Source organism: Suricata suricatta, chromosome 6, assembly GCF_006229205.1.
Source record: "Suricata suricatta isolate VVHF042 chromosome 6, meerkat_22Aug2017_6uvM2_HiC, whole genome shotgun sequence".
Taxonomy (NCBI): Eukaryota; Metazoa; Chordata; class Mammalia; order Carnivora; family Herpestidae; genus Suricata; species Suricata suricatta.
This window is the reverse complement of record NC_043705.1, coordinates 106,760,471-106,782,145: the sequence shown is the minus strand read 5'-3', so window position 1 is coordinate 106,782,145 and position 21,675 is coordinate 106,760,471. Positions and strand designations below refer to the sequence as shown.

The 21,675-nt window shown below is 43.7% G+C and overlaps 2 protein-coding genes across 3 annotated transcripts in view; both read right to left on the bottom strand.

The window, feature by feature from the left end:
* Positions 1-2,219: 2,219 nt before the first annotated feature.
* On the bottom strand, positions 2,220-12,191 carry RBM22 (RNA binding motif protein 22). Its single transcript, XM_029943032.1, has 11 exons — positions 12,041-12,191; positions 11,554-11,607; positions 10,572-10,601; positions 9,386-9,518; positions 8,084-8,184; positions 7,810-7,982; positions 6,544-6,744; positions 5,283-5,447; positions 4,451-4,539; positions 4,177-4,308; positions 2,220-3,341 (listed from the first exon to the last, which is right to left on the bottom strand). Exons 1-11 carry the CDS (start codon positions 12,092-12,094, stop codon positions 3,211-3,213), a joined length of 1,263 nt encoding a protein of 420 aa, XP_029798892.1. The 5' UTR covers positions 12,095-12,191; the 3' UTR covers positions 2,220-3,210.
* A 6,053-nt stretch (positions 12,192-18,244) lies between these two features.
* Positions 18,245-21,675, bottom strand: part of DCTN4 (dynactin subunit 4) — a 34,000-nt gene continuing 30,569 nt past the window's right edge. For both annotated transcript variants that reach the window (XM_029943030.1, XM_029943031.1), the window contains one exon: positions 18,245-20,783. In XM_029943030.1, coding sequence (XP_029798890.1) covers positions 20,570-20,783 — 214 coding nt within the window. In that variant the 3' untranslated portion in view covers positions 18,245-20,569. The remainder of the gene's footprint in view (positions 20,784-21,675) is intronic.

Sequence of the window (21,675 nt, the reverse complement as noted above, 5' to 3'; positions counted from 1 at the left end):
TATATTGATGTTTTCAGTTTACTCTGAAATGCACAAAAACTAGATTGAGGGATGCATGGAGGAATAGACAGGTTATGTGTTGAAGCAAATATGGCCAAATGTAAATTGTAGATCTAGTTAGTGGATATGTGACTGCTCACAGTAAAATTCAAACATTCTGTATTTTAGAAAATTTTTCTAATAAAATGTTAGGGAGGATACAAAGACCAAGATCTCTGAGGAAGGTATCTTTTCCTAATCTGAGAAAACCATTTCGTCCTGTTTTAGTGTTTCTCAGAGGGTGGTCTTTGCCTCACCACCTTGTGTAGACCCATTGAAGGAACTTAAATACTGAAGCTTATGAAGTAATGTTCTGTATCCCTGTCCTGCGGGATTTCACTCCACACCCAGTCTCAAATGCTACATCACCAACTCCCAAATCTTGGTCTTTCTTCAGCTCCAATTCCATTTGGGCTGGAATTTCCATTAACTTACTTACCAAACCCACATTGGACTCATTTTCTACCTCTACTTCCCAATCTCACTCTCCTCTTCTACCTATCATTCTGTCAGGAAAAGGCACCCTTTCACCCATTTGACCAACGCAGGGCCCTGGGGCGGTGGGGTTCATCCTAGACTCCTCTTCCATTTTCCCATGTATTTCCAGTTACAGTGGTGCCTCACTGACTTGTCTAAAACATCTGTCACATCATTCTTTACCCCATGGGCAGTCACTGCCTTAATTTAGTTGTCACGATGCTGTACCTTCTGAGCCTTCTCCATGAGGGGAGGAGCTCAAAACACTACAGGCAACGAGAGGGGTTAGACGAGGCAGTGGGACCAGCACACAGAGCGTGAGTAACATGCCCAAGGGCACACAGCCGGGCAGTGCTGAAGTGAGGGTCTGAATGCAGGCCATCTGGCTCCAGAGTCTGTGTAAACCACTACTTGTTACACACAAAGATGGGGTTTTCCTTGTGAGGAGCTTCAACAGCGTCTCTGTTACTAGAGTAACACTAGCTGCTGTAACAGATAAATCCCCAGGTCTGGACGGTTCGCTAGAACAAAAACTCCTCCCAGTGTAATGCTCTCCTCAAAGTAGTGAAGGGCACCCAGGCTCCTTTCCCTGTGACTCGGCCTCTTCCTCCCTCCCGAGGAGGGATCCTCCTCTTGTCTTTAGCCAGATGGGAAAAGAATTCATGGGGTGAGGGGAGATGTTTTTACAGACCTGGTCTGGGAATGGCAAAGGTTACTTTTCACCAAGTGTACCCCCAGCTGTGTGCCCTAGAGGAAAAGGAAATGGAGTTGGTTAAGTACCTAAGAGTTTTTTGTCAAAATCTAATTGCTCTTAATTCTTATTTACTCAAGAAATACAGCAGCGTTTCTACACTTCAATTTATGCTGGCATATTATGCTTTTCAAAAAAAAAAAATATATATATATATCCATAGCCAGATAGCACACAAATTTAGAATCCCCTCCTTCTAAAATAGGCAAGAATATACAATTGGAGCCATATATTTACATATATATATATGTACGGATATAAATACTCACACTTGGCATTATTAAAACACTACATGTAATCCACATCTTATTCACAAGTTGGCTAAAAGTCTTTTACGTGTTCCAAAGTAAGCCAAAAACAAAAAGAAACCCAATCTCACCCAAAACGGGTCAAAATACTTGGAAATACCCTCATCGATTCACATTTAGTATTACTAGAAATTAAATCAAAAATTTAAGTTCTTCTTAATTTTTAAATCTTAAAAAAAGAAAAAAGCAACCAAGAGGAAGCTCTCTAGAGGGGGAAAAAGAACTCTCCAGGGAAGGTAAAAAGGGGTTTTAAGGGTTATGTCCATCCCAGAGGTTCATATTTTACACAAGTGACATGGAATTGGCTTCAGGAAAAAGAGATTTTTGGATAGTTTTTGCCTGTTTCCCTTTAAAGTGACGTGGCGAGTATGGCAGTGACTTTTTAAGGCTCCCATTTATCAGCCACCACTAGGCAGCTCTGTGCGGAGTGCCTTCTGCACATGTCTGGTCTCAAGCTCACCACTCCCCACGAGTGCTTATGAAGAAGGTCTGGGCCGTTTTCCCATCGTAGGATGGATACAGAGATAAAAATCAGAACAGTCTAAAGCCAAAAATTTACACTTATACATAACTTGCACTGACCTCAAGGTGAGCTACCAAAGGGACAAAGAACAAAAATCTAGAAATAAACCTGTGACAACATCTGGAAAATTGACCCGTTTTAATTTTTTAAGAACAAAAGAAAAAAACCACAACACAACATCAAATTATTTTTAGCATCTACAATTCAGTTATATCCAAACATTCTAAGACCAGACAGAGTCCTCTGCCCAGCAGCAGGGGATAAAGAGGGGGCGCTGAAGACACAGCAGGGTGAATGCTGGAGGCCAGTCCGGCTGCGGGCCACCGCCTCCATGCCCAGGCGCGCCGGCACGTTCGCTTGTTTGTTCACACGTTTGGCAGGAAGCTCTTTAAAATCGCTTCATCCCAGACACCAGACTTCTCCAACCACACAGAGCTCCAGGACACTGGTGTTCCCATCTGACTGACGGGACTAAAAAGCAACTTTTGTTTTCAGCTTGTTTTCGTAGTGCAGGGAAGTGAAACTCTACGCCAGATAGATGCCTTTAGTCATCAACGAGGAAAGGAGAGGTCAGGAAGGATCTGGGCCGTGCTGGGTGCTGGCTTCTACTGGTCTCTTTGAGAACATGACTTCCAAAGTGTTAAATCACACTCATGCCACTACAATGATTAGTACTAGGAATCTTTTTTCAGATGATAAAAAGGAAAAGGACCCGATGGACATAAAAATGGTCAAAAAGATTTTACTGCAGGTCAATTCCCTCCCCCCAAAAAAGATACACAATGAACATATAGTTGGGATGGTAACTCCGTTAGACAGTCCAGTGCACCCAGCTGCCTGTCCGCCATACAAGTAAGGAGAACAGGCACCGAGTTTTATTAGTAATGTTACAGTAGTAACCAGATGTGCTCACGGCAGCTTACTGCAGGTCCATCGATCCTCGGAATACGGGTAGGAAAGCATGGCTGTCATTCTCTGACTGCCTACATCTGAACACATTCAGCTACCATGGAAACTACAAAGGAAGGAAAAAATATATTTATTCCAAGATTCATTTACTGGGATTTCTGAGCGCCCTTTCTTCTGTAAAGCCCTGGTGTGGTGATGATGTGCTAGGGACTGCTGTGTTTCCCAGCATGAGCTCCCATCCTCTGAGGGTCCTGAGAAGGATAGTGGATTGGTCCTGGAGCCCTCATGAAAGGAGGCGGTGGTCCCATTGGGTGGAACATGTGTGGCCCAAAACCTGCAGGTGGGAGAGGACAAATATTTAGGCTTGCTGTTTCCTTGACAACCTTTCAAACCTGTGAATCTTTCTAAGGTCAAAACCACCTAGCCGTAAGTCAAATTGACTTGGGGCTTCAGAAAATGTCAGCTCACAGACTTGCTTAGGACTATCTATCTGTAGTACTTCCTTGGGTATAGAAACCTCTCCCTTCAGAACAGATTAAAAGAAAACTCCACAGGACTCAAAGGTGTCTGCTAGAATGTCATCTGAGTCTTTGGTGTCTAACACACCAAGCCTCCCCAGACAGGGTGTAATCAGGATTCGGGAAGTGAGGAAAAAAATCAGGCTGACGCAAGACTGTCACTACCAACCTCAGTGCTTTATAGAAAGGAAGGTGTTCAGAGACCAGGACTGTTAACTCTGCCACAGGAGAACCAGCTTTCTGTGACTTATCTATACTGCTCAGATGGCCATTCGTATTTTCTAGAGCAGAGCTACACAAAGTGCTGGTCCTGGAACTGCTTATTACAGCCCCCGCCACACCAAGATACGGCCAAATGTAACTTGAGTCAAACAGGGGACGAACTGATGACGGATCACTGTAATCCAGGAACTCCCACCCTGGTTATACATGTACTCGGATCTTTAGAGCGCTGACAACCTTCTCCTCCTTGGCAGGCCAGGAAAAAAAAAAGAAAGATCAGGGATCCTAACAAATCAGGCTTACTTGCAGACCTCTACGGGGCAAACCCAAAGCCTTTAGCCGTGATAATGTGGTATGAAGACAGGACTCTCACAAGGATTCTTCTGGGCTAAATCAGACCTATTTACTAAGAAGGAAGATGGACGTTACCTGGGGGCGGGGGCGGGGCAATACCAGGGGGCGGCGGCAGGGCTATGTTCACCACGGCTGGAGGACCGCTCGGGGGTAGGTTGAAGTAGTTGGCAGAAGCTTCTTCTTCTGCTGCGGGGGGAGGAGGCAGAGCTGGAGAAGAGAAAACAGCCAGTGATCAAAGGGGAGACAACCGTGCAACACGTTTCTACCTTCTCTTAAGTTCTGGGCTCCTGCTGGGGGATAAGCACCTGTGGTTACCAAGCCACCCGCTAGGCAGAGCGTCTGCACTCACCTCCTGGCAGTCCTGGAACGGGCTCTAGCTTGATCCCGGAGTCTGTGGTTCCATCCTTCTCTTTTTCTTTTCCTCTGGCTGCTTGGGACCTGGGAGACAGACACACACATGATGTCAGCACTTTGTCCAACCTTCACTCACACTTCTGCTTCTCATGCTTCCCAGTCTACTGAGGTCCTTTGCTCCTTGCCTCCTCTTCAGCAAATAGTCTTTTCCCCTAAATGCCACAGTGCAGAGTGGATAGAAGCAAATGTTTTAAAGCCAGAAAGCCCTGGATTCAAAATCTGCTGGAAATGCTGTAAGGACCAGAAGCAGCGGCCTCTGTGTGTCTGACACCACAAGTAATCAGCGCACAGGAAGCACCGCGTAAGGGGCGCTGCTGTCAGTTATCTTCTTTCTGGTGCCACGTTGTAAATATGTTCTCCCTCTGAACCTTCAGGGCATTTCACTGGAGTCTCTCTTATGCACTAGTCACTTTCAAACGTCAATTACCTATTCTTCTCCAGTGGCCAACCAGCCTCTGGAAGGCAGACACCAGGTCTAATGCATTTGTAAACTCTCCAATCCAGCCTTTCATGCCCTGACGTTATACTTGGCCTATAAGAGCTGATCACAAAAAAACAAGAACCTTCAAAGGAGATTACTACAGCAAAGCCCTGACGACATTTCCAAAGCAGATCCTCCCAGTGTCCCCAGGACTCAAGTGTTAGAGAATGGAGAGTCCTTTTTAATGGTCCTGTAGATTCAAACCTGTTCACCCAAAACACGCTAGTCCCAGGTAATGATTCTTGAAAATCTCAATAAAGATATTTTAAAAGAGTCGCATTCTTACCGTCCCCATTTCACGTTGAGTCTGCGGCCATTGACAATCAACTTGTTAAAGGACTTCTCCGCAGCCACCTCTGCAGCCTGCCTCGTGGCGAACTGGATGAACGCACACTGCTGTCTCTGGACGACGGTGATCGTCCGGATTTCCCCAAACTGGTAGAAGTGATTTCTGAAGGGACACAGGCAGAGACAGGAGTTAATGACACTCCCAGGAGGTTGCAATGGATTATTCACTCTTCCCCAGTCTCACAAGACAGGTGGCCCCATGGTTATCGGCCTAACTACCCGCAGGTAGTCCCCCCAGGACTCTGCCCTGCTGTGGGTGCTATTTATTGAGAGAGAGTATAAGAAAGATCATGAGTAATTAACGATTTAGAAGCATCTCAGGGACTGGTCCAAGGAGGAAGAGGGGCTCCAGCACCCAGCAGGTTCGTAGGGACTCTACACCCTATACAAGAGGCTGGCAGGGAGTGGGACAGGGGTAGAGAGAGAGGGAGACACAGAATCTGAAGCAGGTTCCAGGCTCTGAGCTGTCAGCACAGGGCTTGAACTCGAAAACCATGAGATCATGACCTGAGCTGAAGTCAGCCGCTTAACTGACTGAGCCACCCAGGTGCCCCTAACAAAATTTTAAAGTTGTAAAACAACAACAATGTAATAAAAGGGAGGAGCAGGGAAAACGTCTGCCCACCTTAAGGGCTGTCTAGTCTGCCAACCATAGGGGCTGTCTAGCTCACTCAGACCAGGTTTAATGGAGACAGGCTACCGAGGACAGGTTATGCACTTATAGGAGATTCTTCACCATTTTATCTCTTTGGAAGAGATAATTTCCATCACTGTCTAGATGTCTCATCTAGCCACGCAAAAGACAAGCCAAGAATAATACAAATGTACCAAATACCAACCTCTTTAAAAAGCCAACAATTTGAAAGTTTTATAACTTTTCTTTGACATAATTAATCATACTTGGATATGTGCCATAATTAAAAAATTCTATTTGGCTGTTAGGTCACATAGAATCTCATGTGATTATTAACACATGCAAGGATCAGGTAAGCTCTCTAAAGCACTGCTGATGAACGTTACTACTCTGGCATCAGAAAGGACACTTTTATAAAAACTCTCGTTAGCATGAATAGTTAGCATAACTATACAGTGGCTAAAGAAAAATGTACTTTGTACACAATTATCCCATTTGCCTGTGTTTTGCCCAAAAATGTACTACAGGGCAATTAAAAGCAGAGACTCCTAAAATGTTTACAAACCTTAGATCAGTCTCAGTAATGGTATCGCCCAGACCACCAACATACAGCGTGGTGATCGTCTTGTCCTCTGGCGGGTCCAGACGAGGCATTGTTGAAGCCCGCTTAAGAAGCTTATCCGCCACAGGGTCATTGATACCATAATATCGGTCTTTAATGTTCTGATCAGCAAGGGGGTCGTCTGGATCTGTTGGCTTCTCGTGTCTGTGGTTCAAGAAAGAACAACGCATAAAGGTGAAACAAAGCAGAAGAATTTACAGGTCTCCCCCAATAGTAGCTACATACACATATCCTGAGGTGCCTTGTGAACTAGAGAGCACGGCCATTCCAAAGCATAATTATTGCAACACAGTTAACACCAGAAGGACTCACTGTATCACACAAACACTTGTCAGCCTCCTAATGCCATCTAAATAACCATCTACAGAAACAGAGTTTCCTTTTAAAGAAATGCTTTGGGCACAATCTGCATCAAAACCCAAAGGAACCGAAACATGGTTACCCTTCTCTAGGTCAATAGTTCTTATGTATCTGAAGTCCTACATTCCCCCTGACAGTCTCGTTAAGACTAGCCCCAGAAAAAAGTACAGATCATTGTTTTTGGGGGGTGGGGGGTTACCCAACGCCAAATCAAGAACTTCTAATCCAGATGCATGGCCGTCTCAACTGAAACATACTCATACACCCGTCAGGTCTGGCCTTCATGTGATTTCAACAATACACTGAGCTTTATACCATGACAGCGAGGACTTACTCCTCAGGTGGACACTCGCAGAGTCAACGTCATGTCATATGGCTTAATAACTTAGTTTCCCAAGGCTCGGGTTACGAGTAAAAGTCCCATTACCAGTAAAAACAATTTACTCAAGCTCTTCTAAATTTAATAGCTCTAAGACATGAGATATGCCATACTAGTTGTATAATCCTGTCGGTTTTATTAAATTTTTTTTAATGTTTATTTTTGAGTGAGAAACAGAGAGAGCGAGCGAGAGAGCAAGTGAGCTGAAGAGGGGCAGAAAGAGAGGGAGACACAGAATCTAAAGCAGGCTCCAGGCTCTGAGCTGTCAGCACAGAGCCCAAACGTGGGGCTTGAAACCACGAATCATGAGAATGTGACCTGAGCCAAAGTCAGATGCTTAACTGACTGAACCACCCAGGCGCCCCTAAACTTGCAGATTTTAAAGCAGAAATAGTTTAAGCTAGTATCTCCCATTTCTTAGATGATTAATTATCTAAAAGCAAATAATGAAAATGCAATTCAGTTCTTGCCTGTATGGACACTCCTCTCCTCTCTTACATTCTCCTTTTACCCAAAAGGAGCAAATGTGGGGTCGATTCCTTTTGTAGTAGGGGGTGGTCCGGGCCAGTTTGAGTAGCATGTCACTGGTGGATGTGGCTTTCCCCAACATGCCAACTGGCCGTGTTCCGTCAGAGTTAGAAATCTACAGAAGGATGACAAGTTCAAAAGATAAATCACATAGACTGTACCAATCCACTAAGATACTACCAAATGTAAAATTACATCAAGAAAGCGGCAGCGTACCTCTCTCTCCATATTCTGTGTGTAGTACTCTTTGTTGACGTCTGACTTTGGCATGTCATCCTTAAAAGACAATCCTGCATCACGAACCTGGATAGGCAGGCCTAGTACAAAGGAAAAGAGGAAAAAAACCTCAAGATATATTTTAAAACAAATCCACATTGAACATGCACATGAAATATGACTTCATTGTTCCCTCTTCCAGCTTTCTAGGTATCAGAGGCTTGCTTTATAATTTTTTAAATGCTTATTTACTTATCCTGAGAGATGGTGAGGTGGGGTAGGGGAGAGAGAGGGGAGAAAATCTCAACCGGATGCGACGCTCAATCCCAAGAACCATGAGACCCTGACCTGAGCTGAAGTCAAGAATCCAAAGCTCAACTGACCAAGCCACCCAGGCACACCCAGAGGCTGTATTTTTATTCAAAATCTTTATTACCATCAGACCAAAACTACCAAGAGCATTCTATGAAACTGTTGAAATTCCTAAGCTGTCATGAAATTTGAAATGAAGGTTTTAGAAAATCTTTTAGATGAACAAACTTTGGTAATGGTCAGATCTGACCTGTAATTAATGAGGTATCTAGCTTTTATTGAAAAAGGATTTATTTAAAATAAATGTAAAAACTGGGTTTATTTTTAGGCTGGTCTCGATCCTTTGGAGAGTCACAGTCAGTAAGAATCACTATATCCCAGAACCAGAACACTTCTAACGAACATATAAGTAAATAATATTAAACTATATATGACCTAGACTCTGATTAGCATCTAACTTTCTTGACATACATAAACTTATATTTTCCCTTTTACTTTCTGAGTAGAAACTCTTGTTGAAAAGCATTTTTCTCATAAACCAAAAAATCACTCCCAAGTTACTCTTAAAATATTAGCAGTTATAGCACATCAGTCTCCAAAACACAAAAGTCTAAAGCACAATTACCCTATGCTTCTGGCAGGGATTGTGGGAAATGGCTTAGGATTTAGAAAGAAGCCCAACGTAAAGAAATTATCTATCCTAGGAAGAAGGCTTTTGCCTCATTTTGGTTACACGGATGTACATGAGAGAGGTTTGGGCCAGTCCTGATTAATTACCAACTTTTCCTTAAGTTCCTACCCTTGTCCAGAAGGGCTCTAGGATGGCTTCGCATGATTCTCCTCTCCCTAGGAGAAGTAGAGCACAAGAGGCATTCCAAAGTGGGGTCAGAAGCAGAGGCGGGGTGAGAAGTAGCAAACAAAAAGACTAGTCTGTCGTCTAGAGCATGTCCACCTGCATGCTTTTAGATCTGTTAGACAGGACAAACACACCATATTCTAGGTCCAAGAGGCAGGTCTGACAGACATTCTTCAATTTACTGCAGGTTTGGCATACTTCAGTCTTCTTGAAACGCATGCGGACTCCAGGGCACCAGCGAAATACTGTGAATGGCCTGGCACAGATCTGAAAACAAAGTGTACCACAGAGTGTAAACGGTGCTGATCTGGCTAATCAAGCCAGGAGATTTAGTAACAACGGGGGATTTAAAGAAAGGATCCTTGAATCTAGGATTTAGAAGAGATCTTAGCAATAATGTAGTCTAAACACCATCCAATATTTCAATTCCATTTAGAACACCCTTCCCCAGAAGTTAAAAAGTTAACATAGTACAGAAATGAAATACTCAAAAGTCCTCCCCACACTAGAGGTAACCACTATTAACATATGAGCCTTAACCTTTTGGGGGGGGGGCACAGTGAGGAACTCCATATACCCCTTTAAGAATCTTATGACAGGGACGCCTGGGTGGCTCAGTCAGTTGGGCGTCCGACTTCGGCTCAGGTCATGATCTCACAGTTCATGGGTTCGAGCCCCGCGTCGGGCTCTGTGCTGACAGCTAGCTCAGAGCCTGGAGCCTGCTTCAGACTCTGTACCTCCCTCTCTCTCTAGCCCTCCCTGCTCATGCTATCTCTGTCTCTCAAAAATAAATAAAAAACATTAAAAAAAAAAAGGAATCTTATGACAGCTATGACTTTTCTCCCCTGCTAAAATTCTCACATGGAAGCACCTGGGTAGCTCAGTCAATTAAGCATCTGATTTCAGCTCAGGTCATGATCTCATAGTTCATGAGTTTGAGCCTCATCTTGAGCTCTGTGCTGACAGCTCGGAGCCTGGAGCCTGCTTCAGATTCTGTATCTTTCTCTCTCTCTCTGCCCCTCCCCAGGTCATGCTCTGTCTCTCAAATATAAATTAATGTTAAATCCCCATGTGCATAGTCAGGCAACACTCAATATACTATCTCAGAGAGTTCAATTCACAGACACCAGGCTAAGAACCTTTATGTTAAAGGCCTCACTTTCTTACCTCTCACACTAAACAGTTAATAGTCAATGAGTATATAAATGATATATCAAAGTCTGTGAAGCATTGGTTTTTACTAGAGAAGCTCAAAGCCCAACAAATTGAAATGAAAAGGAAAATCAAATCAAATCATTACACTTTAACAGACATGCTTACTTTGCATTCCTTCCCATACTTTTCTTTGGTCTGAAACAGAAAAAAAACAGAAAAGAGCAAGTTACAGAAAGAACAAAACTAGATGTCTTCTCCTTCCCTAAATAGAACCTAAGAAACCTGTCTGGGGATCCCTGGCATCCTAATGAGGGGTGTATGTGGGGGAGGGGGCACCTCTTTTAGCAGGGCCGGGAATGGGACAGAGATATATTCTAACTACCTACTATGAATTATAACCTCTTAAGAATCTTACAGATCTAACACCAAGTATATACGTATGTTTCCACTGCCACAACTCTTTGGCTCACTCTGGCTCCCAAGTTCTCTCTTAAGAACCAAAATTCCTAGTAGTTTCCACAGTCCCCTAATTATGGAGGATGTAGCTATGGCTAGTGCATTTAGTCAGAGATAAGTACTAGATTCCTTCTGTGCAGATACTCTCTATACAGTCAATAAACATCTCTGGGGCACATCACAACACAGCCCCATTCTAATTATGAAATGTTAACTGCTGGTGATTTTACCCTTATATGTAAGGATGGGGATAACCTACACTAAAGAGACTACAAAGTGCAGTGACCAAAAGGCATTGGATTAGGAATCAGGACATGGAGTTCCTAGTCCTGGTTCTTCTCCTTCCTTGCTAAGGTTCCTGGAATCAGCCTATCTGAATTTAAACCCAAGCTCTGCTCCTTACTTGCCATATTGAAAAGACATAAACTGTCTTTGCCTGGTTAATACACCTCACTCTTAGGTAATTCCTCAACAAATACTAGTGTTATTATGATTCCTACATCTCAGGAAAGCCGCTGTGTTCCAAAGACAGAATAAGCATGACACTCCTTTGCAAATCGTCCTATGTTTTGGGTTAGTAAAGGAGCATCATTACTTCGGCTTGGCTAAGAGAAGCATTCCACGGGCAGCGTGCAAGTAACACAACAATGACAGAACCTGAATACCGCCCGTTTCACCCGCGATTACTCACCATTCGAATATATGGGTTTTCTCCAAGACACGTCTGGCACAGAATGGGGAAGTCCTGGCGAAAGTGGGAAATCTGGTTGAGAGCCAGGGTAGGAAGACCCTGCCATCTCAGCCACACTCGTGGGGACGCGGGGGAGGGGAGGTCAGGAGCTAGGCTGGGGGACAGGGTAGGGCAGGAACCCGAGGTTCTGCACGGGCCCGGTCGCGGGAGGGGGACTGTCTGCACTTCCGGCAAGCGGCGGGAAAAAAAAGACCAGCTCGAAATGAGAGGAGAGGGCAGGGGTGGGAAGGGGTCTGGTCCCGGACCTTGGCTAAACCCCCTCTCTCCAAGCCCGGAGGAGGGCCGCCCTTTGGCCTCCCGCTTTGGCCGAGCTAGGCCGCGGCGCTGGCTCCTTCCCGGAATCCTTCGGCCGGTCCACAGCCACGGCCCTGCCCAGGAGGCCCGGCTTCGCTGCCTCTCTCCGACCTCCTCCGTCACGCATACTCACCGCATCCTCCCAGTTCTGCCTGTTGTATGTATTGGAACCCAGAGAAGTCGCCATCTTGAGAGCGTCTGGAGGCAGCGGCAGCTTCCGAGTTGAGAGAGAGGACCGCCACAATCCCGTCAGGCCCCGAGGCTGCTTCCCGGCCCGATGACGTCTTATTTGTGCGACATTGGGGGGGGGGCTGGACCGGGGGGGGGGAGTGTGGACCGGGGGCCGGCCTTGTGCGTCATGACGTCGCCCGGAATTTCTTCGCTTAACAATTGGGAGTGATGGTGTGTCCTACCCTGGTCGTTTCTTTGAGTTGGTACGTGCTCAGGGCGAAGAGCCACAGTACAGTAGATTTATTTAAAAATTGAGCGAAAGAATGGAGGAGCCAGTAAGGAATGAGGGGATGGGGTTAAAACAGCGTTAGCTCCCGTTTGTGCCAAATGCTGGGCGAACGTCTCACAATAAACTCTGTAAAGTTGCTGGCTTTAACAAGCAAAAACATAGAATGTCTAGTTGAAGTTGAACTTCAGATAAACAACAAACCATATTTTAGTATAAATATGTCCAAATATATACTAAAATAATGATTCGTTTACCTAAAAGTCAAATTTAGCTAAATGTCCTTTATTTTATCTGGCAAACCACTACCCTCTGGGCAATTGTGATTGTCCCTGTTTTATAGAAAAGCAAACTGAGGTTTAGAACCAGTAACTTGCTTCTTCTCGTCGTGTAGCTAAGAAATGGTGAAGCCACAAATCCAAAGACAATAGTACTGTTTTCCCACTTAAAATAAAAGGGTCTTCCGGATCAACACATGTATTGTTACATCGTCTTTTGAACACCTCTTAACTGCACTGCCAGTATTTTAGGAATTTAAGCATTCTGTAGACTTACATAATTTTTAACATCCTATCATTAAACTACTTACTATTTTTACTTGTCACCACAGTTTTTTTAAAAATTAGGTTGAAGGTATAACTTATGTACAGTAAAAGTTGACCTTTTAGTTGTATAGTTATGAATTTTTACATATATTCACAGAAATATAGAATAGGTCCACCACTTCAAAGGGTTTTCTTGCGACCAAGTAAATTCTCCACAGTCCTGACAACCACTGATCTGTTCCGGCACTATAGTTTTGCTGTTTCCAGAAAATCGTAGGTGGAATCCTATATAGCCTTTTGGGTCTGACTCCTCTTTTCTTCCAATATTGTATTTGAAATTCATCCATATTGTTACATGTATCAAGCAATTGGTTCTTTTTATTGCTGAGATTCTTGGATGTACGGGTGGGGGGTGGGTTGTAAAAAATTTATATACCAGTTGATGGTCATTTGAGTTGTTCCAGATTTCAGTGAATATAAATAAAGCCATTATAAACATTCAGGTACATGTTGTTGCTTGGACAGAGGTTTTCACTTGTAACCAAGAGGTGGGATTACTTGATCATATGGTAATTATGTATTTTCCTGTAAGAGGAAGTGCTTGGATTTAGCTGAGCTTTAATCTATGGTTTGTTATCTTTTTTTTTCTAAGATTTAAAAACAACTTTTTTGAAGTAAATTATGCCTAGCATGAAGCTCGAACCCACAAGAGATCAAGAGTGCGTGCTCTAACGACTGACCCAGCCAGGTGTCCCTATGGTTTGTGATCTCTTGCTCTGTTTGGCAAATTCTTAGCCATCATTTCTTTATTCTTCTACCTAGTTTCTTCTCCATCTGGGACTTGTTACACGTATCAGACCATGTGATATTGTCCCACAGCTCTTGAATACTGTAGTGTTGTTTTCCCCCCTTTTTGGGAGGAGGGTGTTCAGTTTGGATAATTCCTGATGACTTATCTCCAAGCTTCCTGATTATTTCCTTGGCTAAAACAATTCTACCGATGAGCCCATAAAAGATATTCTTCATCTCTGATCCTGTTTTTTATTTCAATCTGTCTCTTTCTTACAGTTTCCACCTCTCTGCTGAAATACGTTCATACATATTACCTATATTTTCAACTAGATTTTTCAACATGTCAGAGTTTGAGTCCTTGATAGTTCCAACATCTGGGTCATATCGGTGTATGGTCTTACTGTTTTGTCTGTGAAAAATGAGTTGTTTTTTTCTTGCTGCTTTGTGTAACTCAATTTTTTTTTTTTTAATCGAATGCCAGTCATTGCTTATGTAACAGTAAACTGCGGTAGATAGTATTAATGCTTGGAAGTGGGCAGATCTGTCAGGCCGTGTGTGGTGGGGGGTTTGGTCAATTCATGCAGACATTGAACTGGGTTTAGGTTTTGTTGGTGCTACGGTTGCCTTCTGTGCGTTACAGATTTCATATCCTCTAGCATTATTTTGTGCTTTAGGATGGGGTTGAAGAACTTTTCTCAAGTGTTCATATTTTATCCTTAGCTTTCAGAGTCCTGCACACCTGAACCGCGGTGGGGAGTCTCTATGGCCTTGCCTTTCCCCAGCAGCTGTTGTTATCAGTTCCTTGCGAGGTCGGTAGTTGGGAATGTGTTGGGGGTTCTTTATTCCAATTCAACTTCTGTCTTTAATGGGTCCTTTGTGGCCAGGCCTTGGGAATGGTTATTTTTTTTTCCCCTAAACATTTCCTGCCCTTCCTGTCTGTGACAGCCAAACTGTGACTTGTGTCTGTAGCCAGCCTTGTCGGGCAGAGCTTCCTGCCCTTCCTGCAGTGGTAGAATTGCAATGGTATTGATTGGTATAGATTTCTGGGGCTCAGGACTGAATCTTGTCCTCTGCCTCCAAGGGTAGACGTTCTTTCTTACCCCGTCGCAGCAGCAATGGGTGTTTACCAGTGCCCCCGGGAGACGCGATTTTCTGTTCTTCCCCCAGGGGCTTTTTTGCTCCTTACGAGGGAGGGGCCTGGGCAGGAGGAGGCAGAAGCTCAGGCCTTTCCTACAGTAGCAGCAGATCTCTCCAGCACCCTCTCCTCCCAGCAGGTCTTTCTCATGAATGCCTGGTGGAGATTTTGGAAAGAGCTTGTGAATGCATCCAAGCTCCTTTAGTGTCCTAGGCTCCCATGTTAGCCCAAATATGACCTTTTAAACAATTCTTGAAGATTTTTGATTTCCTCTTACCTGCTTATAATGGTGGTCAGCACTTCGGCCTCCCATGCTGTGCTCCATGTGAGCCAGTCTACACGTCTGATCTCTCCTTGGAGGTGTCTGGCCTCCTCTTGAAATCCAAGCTATTTGGCTGCTCTGCCACGTCAGCTCTCAGATAGAGCCAGCAAAACTTATGATTTTATCATCTATCCACCTGTTGAGTGGGGGGCAGGGGTGGCACTCTTTCCAGATACCCTTATCATAGGCAGAAGTGGAACTCCTGAGTAATTTCATTTTGAGATATAGTTTTTATGAGGAAACTTTTTATCACTTCTGTAAATGGAAAATTAGTATCACATATTTAGATGTAACCTTAAAAGCAAATACAATGAAAATGAAACAGCTTTTTCTTAGTAAATAGCTACTGTTGTCTGACAAAGGCTCTGAACTAGAAGTATAAGTTTAAAAACAAAGTGGATGTGTTAGATGTTACAAACATGGGTACTGAGGCTTTTTCCTTGATTTAACCAGAAGGTTAGGGATAAAAACATGAGGAAAATATTTTCTTGCTGGTTGATTCCTATTATTTAATGTTACTTTTAAAAACAGTATTTTTACATTTATTTATTTTTGAGAGAAAGAGAGAGACAGAGCACAGGTGGGGGAGTGCCAAAGAGAGGAGACACAGAATCCAAATCAGGCTCCAGGCTCTGAGCTGTCAGCACAGAGCCCAAAGCGGGGCTCAAACCCACAAACTGTGAGATCATGACCTGAGCTAAAGTCAGACACTGAACCACCCAGGCACCCCTAATGTTACTTTCATTTCATACTTAACATCATTATCTTGTGTGGGTGTCTCACACCGTGAAATATATTTTGCTATAGATGTCCCTGAGGATAAACCAAGTTAAGCATGGCAATTGGACAAGTGACTCAGCTCTGATTGTTCTTAGTTTGATGAAATAAAGGAAAAACAGATGAGAAGCAGGCCTAAATTCGGCTGTGAAGGAGTCTACAATGCAGTAACTGAGCTACACACATGCAAAACCCCATATAGAAGGAAGATGTAAATGCCCTGGAGAGATACAGTGCTCTGGATGAAGGGCACATCTCTATGAGAGGAAGGGAGAGATAGGAGGGCAGGGAAATAATTCTGGAGAAGGCACAGAGAGAAGGAAGAGTATTGTTGGTAAACAGAACAAGAATGCTTAAGGCAGGCATGATATTTGGCTTATGACAAAAAAGAGGCATGGGTATATTTTTAAAAAAGCTGAAAGATCAACAGCTACATAGGATAACATTAATGTTGTCAACAAAGTGCCTACTGTGTGTCAGGTATTGTAGGTTCTGCAGGTGCAGCAATTAAAGACAGAACCCCTGCACTACAGGGTTTATGTTCTAGTGTCGTATGTCAAGAAATAAAGTGTATACTATGCTGGTCTTTAGTGCTATGGAACGAAAAAAGCAAGCAGCCAAGGGGATAGGGAATGTGCTTCGGGAGGACAATTCTTCCGCCATTAAATGGGCTGGTCAGGGAAAGCCTCACAAAGAAGGAAATATTCAACAATGGCCTGATTGTGATGACGGTGTAAGTTATACGGGTATCTGGGAGAACAGCTTTCCAAGCAGATGGAACAGCCAATGCAAAGGTCCTGAGAAGATCCCTGCCCGGGTGACTCAGGAGCAGCAGCAGCCGGTGGGGTGGAGGGAGCGTGGGGAGGTGACAGGTGAGTTCAAGGAGGTAGTGGTGAGGTTTCACATCACGTAGGATTCAGATTTGTATTGTAAGGAGTTCCTATTTGTTTTATTCTACTAAGCTCAAAAGCTTAATAGTTTGAAGTGGAAGAATGCCTTATTCACTGGCTGCTGTGTTGAACCTGCACTGTCGGCAGGTGAGGATGGGGGCCAGGGGTTCAAGACCAGTTTAGATGCTACTGTAGCATCCTAGGGTTTCATAGAGCCTGTGGCGATTTGGCCCAGGAGAGTAATGTTGGAGGGGGTGTGACGTGGTTCCAGTTTGAAGACAGAGCTGCATGTGGCATGTGAAGAGTCAAGGTTGATGCTGAGGTTTTTGTTGTGAGCAGCTGGTATGGTTGGCATTTAGTTAGTGATGAATGCAGGAGAGGCAGATGTGGTAAGAGACAATCTACTGTGATTTTGAACTTCCAGAGACTATTCTAGGGTTGGTATGTAAATTTAATAAATAGTTTGAAAGTGGCAAGATCATAAAGAGTGGGCAGGGAGAAAAGCATAAGGAATGAGACCTGGCGCACTGCAAGTTTGGGAAGACGGTAAAGAGCAAGCAAAGGATATGGGGGAAAAGTTGCCAGTAAGATAGAAGCAAAACCAGGAGCTCTGTGTTCTGGAAACCAAGGGAAAACAGTTTTTCAAGGAGGGAGAGCTCAGCTGCCAGATGCTGGTGAAAGATTAAGTAGATGAGGACGGAGAACTAGCCAAGTATTGAACAGCATGGATTGTTGGAGAACTTGACAAGAGCAGTTTAGGTGCCGTGCCGCGGTGGCAGCCTCGCGGACCCGGTTCAGGCGAGTACAGGAGGAGATGACCTAAAAGTTTTTGACGGAGCCCTGCTGAAAAGGGAGGAGACAAATGGGGTGGCAGCGGAAGAGGGGCGTGAAGTCCGCTCCTAAGCTGAGAAGGGTCCTAGCATATGTGTGGCCACGATGCAGGAGAGTGGAGGGGACACTGCTGAAGGGACTTCTGGGGACGGGATAGAGGACGAGACCGACTGTACCGGGTGGCGGGCAGGCTTTAGACAGGTGCGAACAGGCCAGCCACGCCACCGCACTGGGGGGAAGGCAGCGCTCCAGGAGTCCAGGTGAAGGCAGAGTGGCGGCCACCTACAGGGGGCGGGCCATTCTGGGTATCTCAAAGTAATCTCTGGGTACAATGACACAGGATAAAAGCTGAACATAACATTTATATAGTGGTTCTGAGAAGATGGTGATAAGGAGCTCACGCAACATCTACCTGTATGTTACAGTGAACTGACTCGACACACGGTTTTAGCCTCGTTCACTGGAAGAAATGGAAGAGGGGGCGTGCCCCACCACCTCTCAGACTAACTCTCTTCACTCCAAGCCTGTCTTTGGACTCGGAGCCGTGCTATTCCAATCAGCCCTTGTGAAAGCAAACAAGAGACACACTCAAGCTTTGTCCGCTTTATTTCACTACATTAAGTTAAGCTATAAGGCAAAACAGGAACCTGTGATTCATAAGGATCAAAGGAGTGCCTCTCATTCCCAAAAGGGACCAAAAAGGAGGTTTCTTCACAAATATGCATGACATTTATTTAGCTCATTACACCTATAAGTGCTTTGAACAAAAGAAACCTTTGGTAGGCTAATCAAACCACAAATCCAAATTAAAGTTTCCAAAACTGTAGTTTCTGGTGCTAATGCCGTCTTACTCGCCTGCAGTGGTGCACACTGCCTATGCACTGACAATCCTGCACCTGATCTAATGTAAAAAAGTAACAAACAAAATTCCGAAGTCACCAGCTGCAGGTACTGAACCATTCCTACTATTACACAGAATACTGGCTTGCACTGAAAACTATCTTGAGGAAACAGTAACACAATGGCTGTTATTCTTCACGTTAATTTGACTTCTAAAGGAAAAAAATCTGTGACCAAATGTATTTTTGTGTTTCTGTGTCACCTGGGGGTGATGAGGCCTATTACTTCAACATTATTACGTTTGGGAACGAACACTAGCTACAGGCCATAAACGCACAATATACAAGTGTGTACAATCTGCAGATGCATAAACACAGGAAGCCATTCTCTGCTCTGGTGTCCAGGTTGTGCACTGGCAAATATGGGGCAGAGGCGTCAGAGCAGGCTCCAGCAGGTAGTGAAATAAAAATTAATTTGACACTCTTGGGGTCACAAAAAATTTATCTGTATCTATGGTCTGCAAATTTGTCATTACACAACCCCCTGCCCAACTCCTATGAGGCTAAACCTTATTATTATCATAATAGTAGAGATATGTGTATTTTTTCTCATACAGCAGCATATATATTACTCTGGGGGATACTGTTTTCAGAAAGTCGGCTTGAACTTTAGAGTACAATTTAGTGTCTTTCAAAGGCTTCCTAAGTGTTTTTATCTTCCAGAAGGAGCTAATAAGTTACTATGTCCTGTCTATGTTCTAGATCACTGTGTATCTTAATTTTTTTTTAAACTAAAGGCTTGAACTTAAAAACAAAATGAGAATAAACAGGAAATATCTCTTTTTCCCAAAAATGTGTTGTCCACTTGCTAACAACGCACTCACAGAAAATGTGGTGCAGCTGGTGGGCTACTTGGTCAGGTCTCGTTCTAGAAAACGGCACAGGAATCAAGGTTAGCAGCCCAGCTGCAGGACGCCGGGAGCAAACCATGCATGTGCCGTTGGGCAAGGGTTCGGGGGCACTAGCTGAACTGCTTTATGGTTTACAATCAGAGTGGTCGTCTTTGACACACCATATGATAAAAGTCTTACACTCAGGAAGGGGGAAGGTTCCTTATCTTAATATCCAGTTTGGGATCGTGCTAAAAATCTGCATTCCAGAAATGATATTGTCCACCAAGTTTTCTTTGGACTTTTTCCAGGTGCCAAATATTCAAAACAACTTATTGAGTTAAAGAGGCAGGGCAGGGAGGAGGGGAAGGGAGTAAGACACGGAAGGGCTGTCTCCCAATGACAGTGTTAGCCCCTGGATGTTGTGGCAACATTTAAAATTAATGGAATTCGCCACCCCCTTGACATGACATGTGACTGCTTGCTTCTCCAATTCTTCTTAAAGAAAAAGTTCCATGTTCTAACAAGAAAGAAACTTTAAGAGGAACCGATAAATAAGCATCCCATATTCACTCCGAAGAGGGCAAATCAGAGCACCTTGAGAATCTCGGGTTTTTTTCAAACACCACAAAACTAGACAACGTGACGATTCTATTTTTCAGTCAAATGGAAACCTAAGCAAGATGGGAGCCATGGCAACAGTGAAGAGATATGTTTAGAGTGCTAGATTACAGCTAAATGGGATGCAGACGGCAGACCAATGCTGGATCATTAACAGCAGGTCTACCTTCTGGTTATCAATTTAAGTTTCACCTGTGAGACTGTGATCCCTTGTGAGATCAGACTGGGCGACAGTAAGGTCAGAGTTTCTCAGGTAAATCTAATGCCACTCCAAAGAGCCACCCCCTTTCTTGGGAGGGAACTATGCTGCTGTTACTCGACGTGTGGGGTTCAGTCAGGGAGACAGACAGAGTCACTGGTTATTAGCAGAAGTGAGAGCGAGAGGAACAGGAGTCACCCTGTGTTTTCAATGCCTTGCCGGTGCCCCCACCGTCCTGGGAATGGGATTCAGCAGTGCATGGGTACATCGTGACAAACAAGGCTTAACGAAGCAGTGGCTTCCACGTTTTAGTGTGGGCTCGTGGTGGAACTGTCCTTTGGGATCGCCCCACTAGTGGCACCTTTTAAGGAAGAAGTGGGCCCAAGCTGAGTTCCACATGCTGGGTGAGCCAGATGACTTCTGTGCCCTGGTCACTTTCTTCGATGGGGCGGATGGGGGCTGCCAGGTTTTTAAAATCATGCTTCATCTTAAAGCACACGGTCACTTCGCCCTCCTCACGTTGTGGGGTCACTTTGATGAAAATGCCCACTTTGTTGGCCTTTCTGAAGGCTATAATGCTATGAAAAAAAAGTACAGTATTAGGCAGGTCACAAGTCAGCCAAACCACTAACACTTACATTTTATCTGATGACAAGTTATGACCACCATTCCGTTTATTAGCAATGAAGAGTTCTTTTAGCAAAATGTCAATTTATGTTTTTAATATTATAAAAGTAAAATATAGTTGTGGAAAATTCAAATTCAAATTCATTTTCCCTGTCAGCACACAGAGAAAAACTACAAACACTTTGGTTCTTAACCTATCAGATATTTTTCTAGAAGCTTACACTTTTCTGCTTCTTACACCAACACAAAAGGGACACACTTTTCTGTTAAGTTGGTTTTTTCCTCTCAGTGTATCACAAACACCTTTCCATACCGGTATATAGAGATCTTCTCCTTTCTATTTAATGGCTGCATGGTACTCTTATAGAGTTACCATAATTAGTATATATTGATGTTACTGCCAATTTTCTTCTGTTACAAACAGTGGAGCTATGACTACCCTTTACATTTATCTTTGTGTGCGTGTGGTACTATTTCCATAGGATACAGACTGATATTAACTCAGAGCTATAACGGAATTTCTCGAGCACCATAAATTAGTGTGCTTTTGTAAATAAGCTCTGTAAATTATAAATTTCTAAAATAAAAAGATAATCTCTTTAGTTGAGGTTTCCATTTTGATCTGTGACATGCACTTGACGTTTGTGCTTTAATAACTTAGCTTCAAACAAAAATTACATATTTATATAATATGATATAGTATTATTTTCCAAATACCTGAAAGTCCTAAAAGTACAATGTGAATACAACTAATTCAATTTTTTATTAAATCTGTCATGTAACCTGAATAGAATTTGGTATCTCAGATGATCTTTTCATTTAAATTTTTTAAAAAAATTTTTA

What these genes read in the sequence shown, in the direction of transcription:
- RBM22 (XM_029943032.1), bottom strand. Translation starts at nt 12,094, where the DNA reads ATGGCGACTTCTCTGGGTTCCAATACATACAACAGGCAGAACTGGGAG. An exon ending in AGTATGGGAAGGAATGCAAA is followed by an intron (nt 9,519 to 10,571) that starts GTAAGCATGTCT and finishes CTTTGTTTTCAG; the next exon opens with ATCTGTGCCAGGCCATTCAC. An exon ending in CACAGAATATGGAGAGAGAG is followed by an intron (nt 7,983 to 8,083) that starts GTACGCTGCCGC and finishes ATCCTTCTGTAG; the next exon opens with ATTTCTAACTCTGACGGAAC.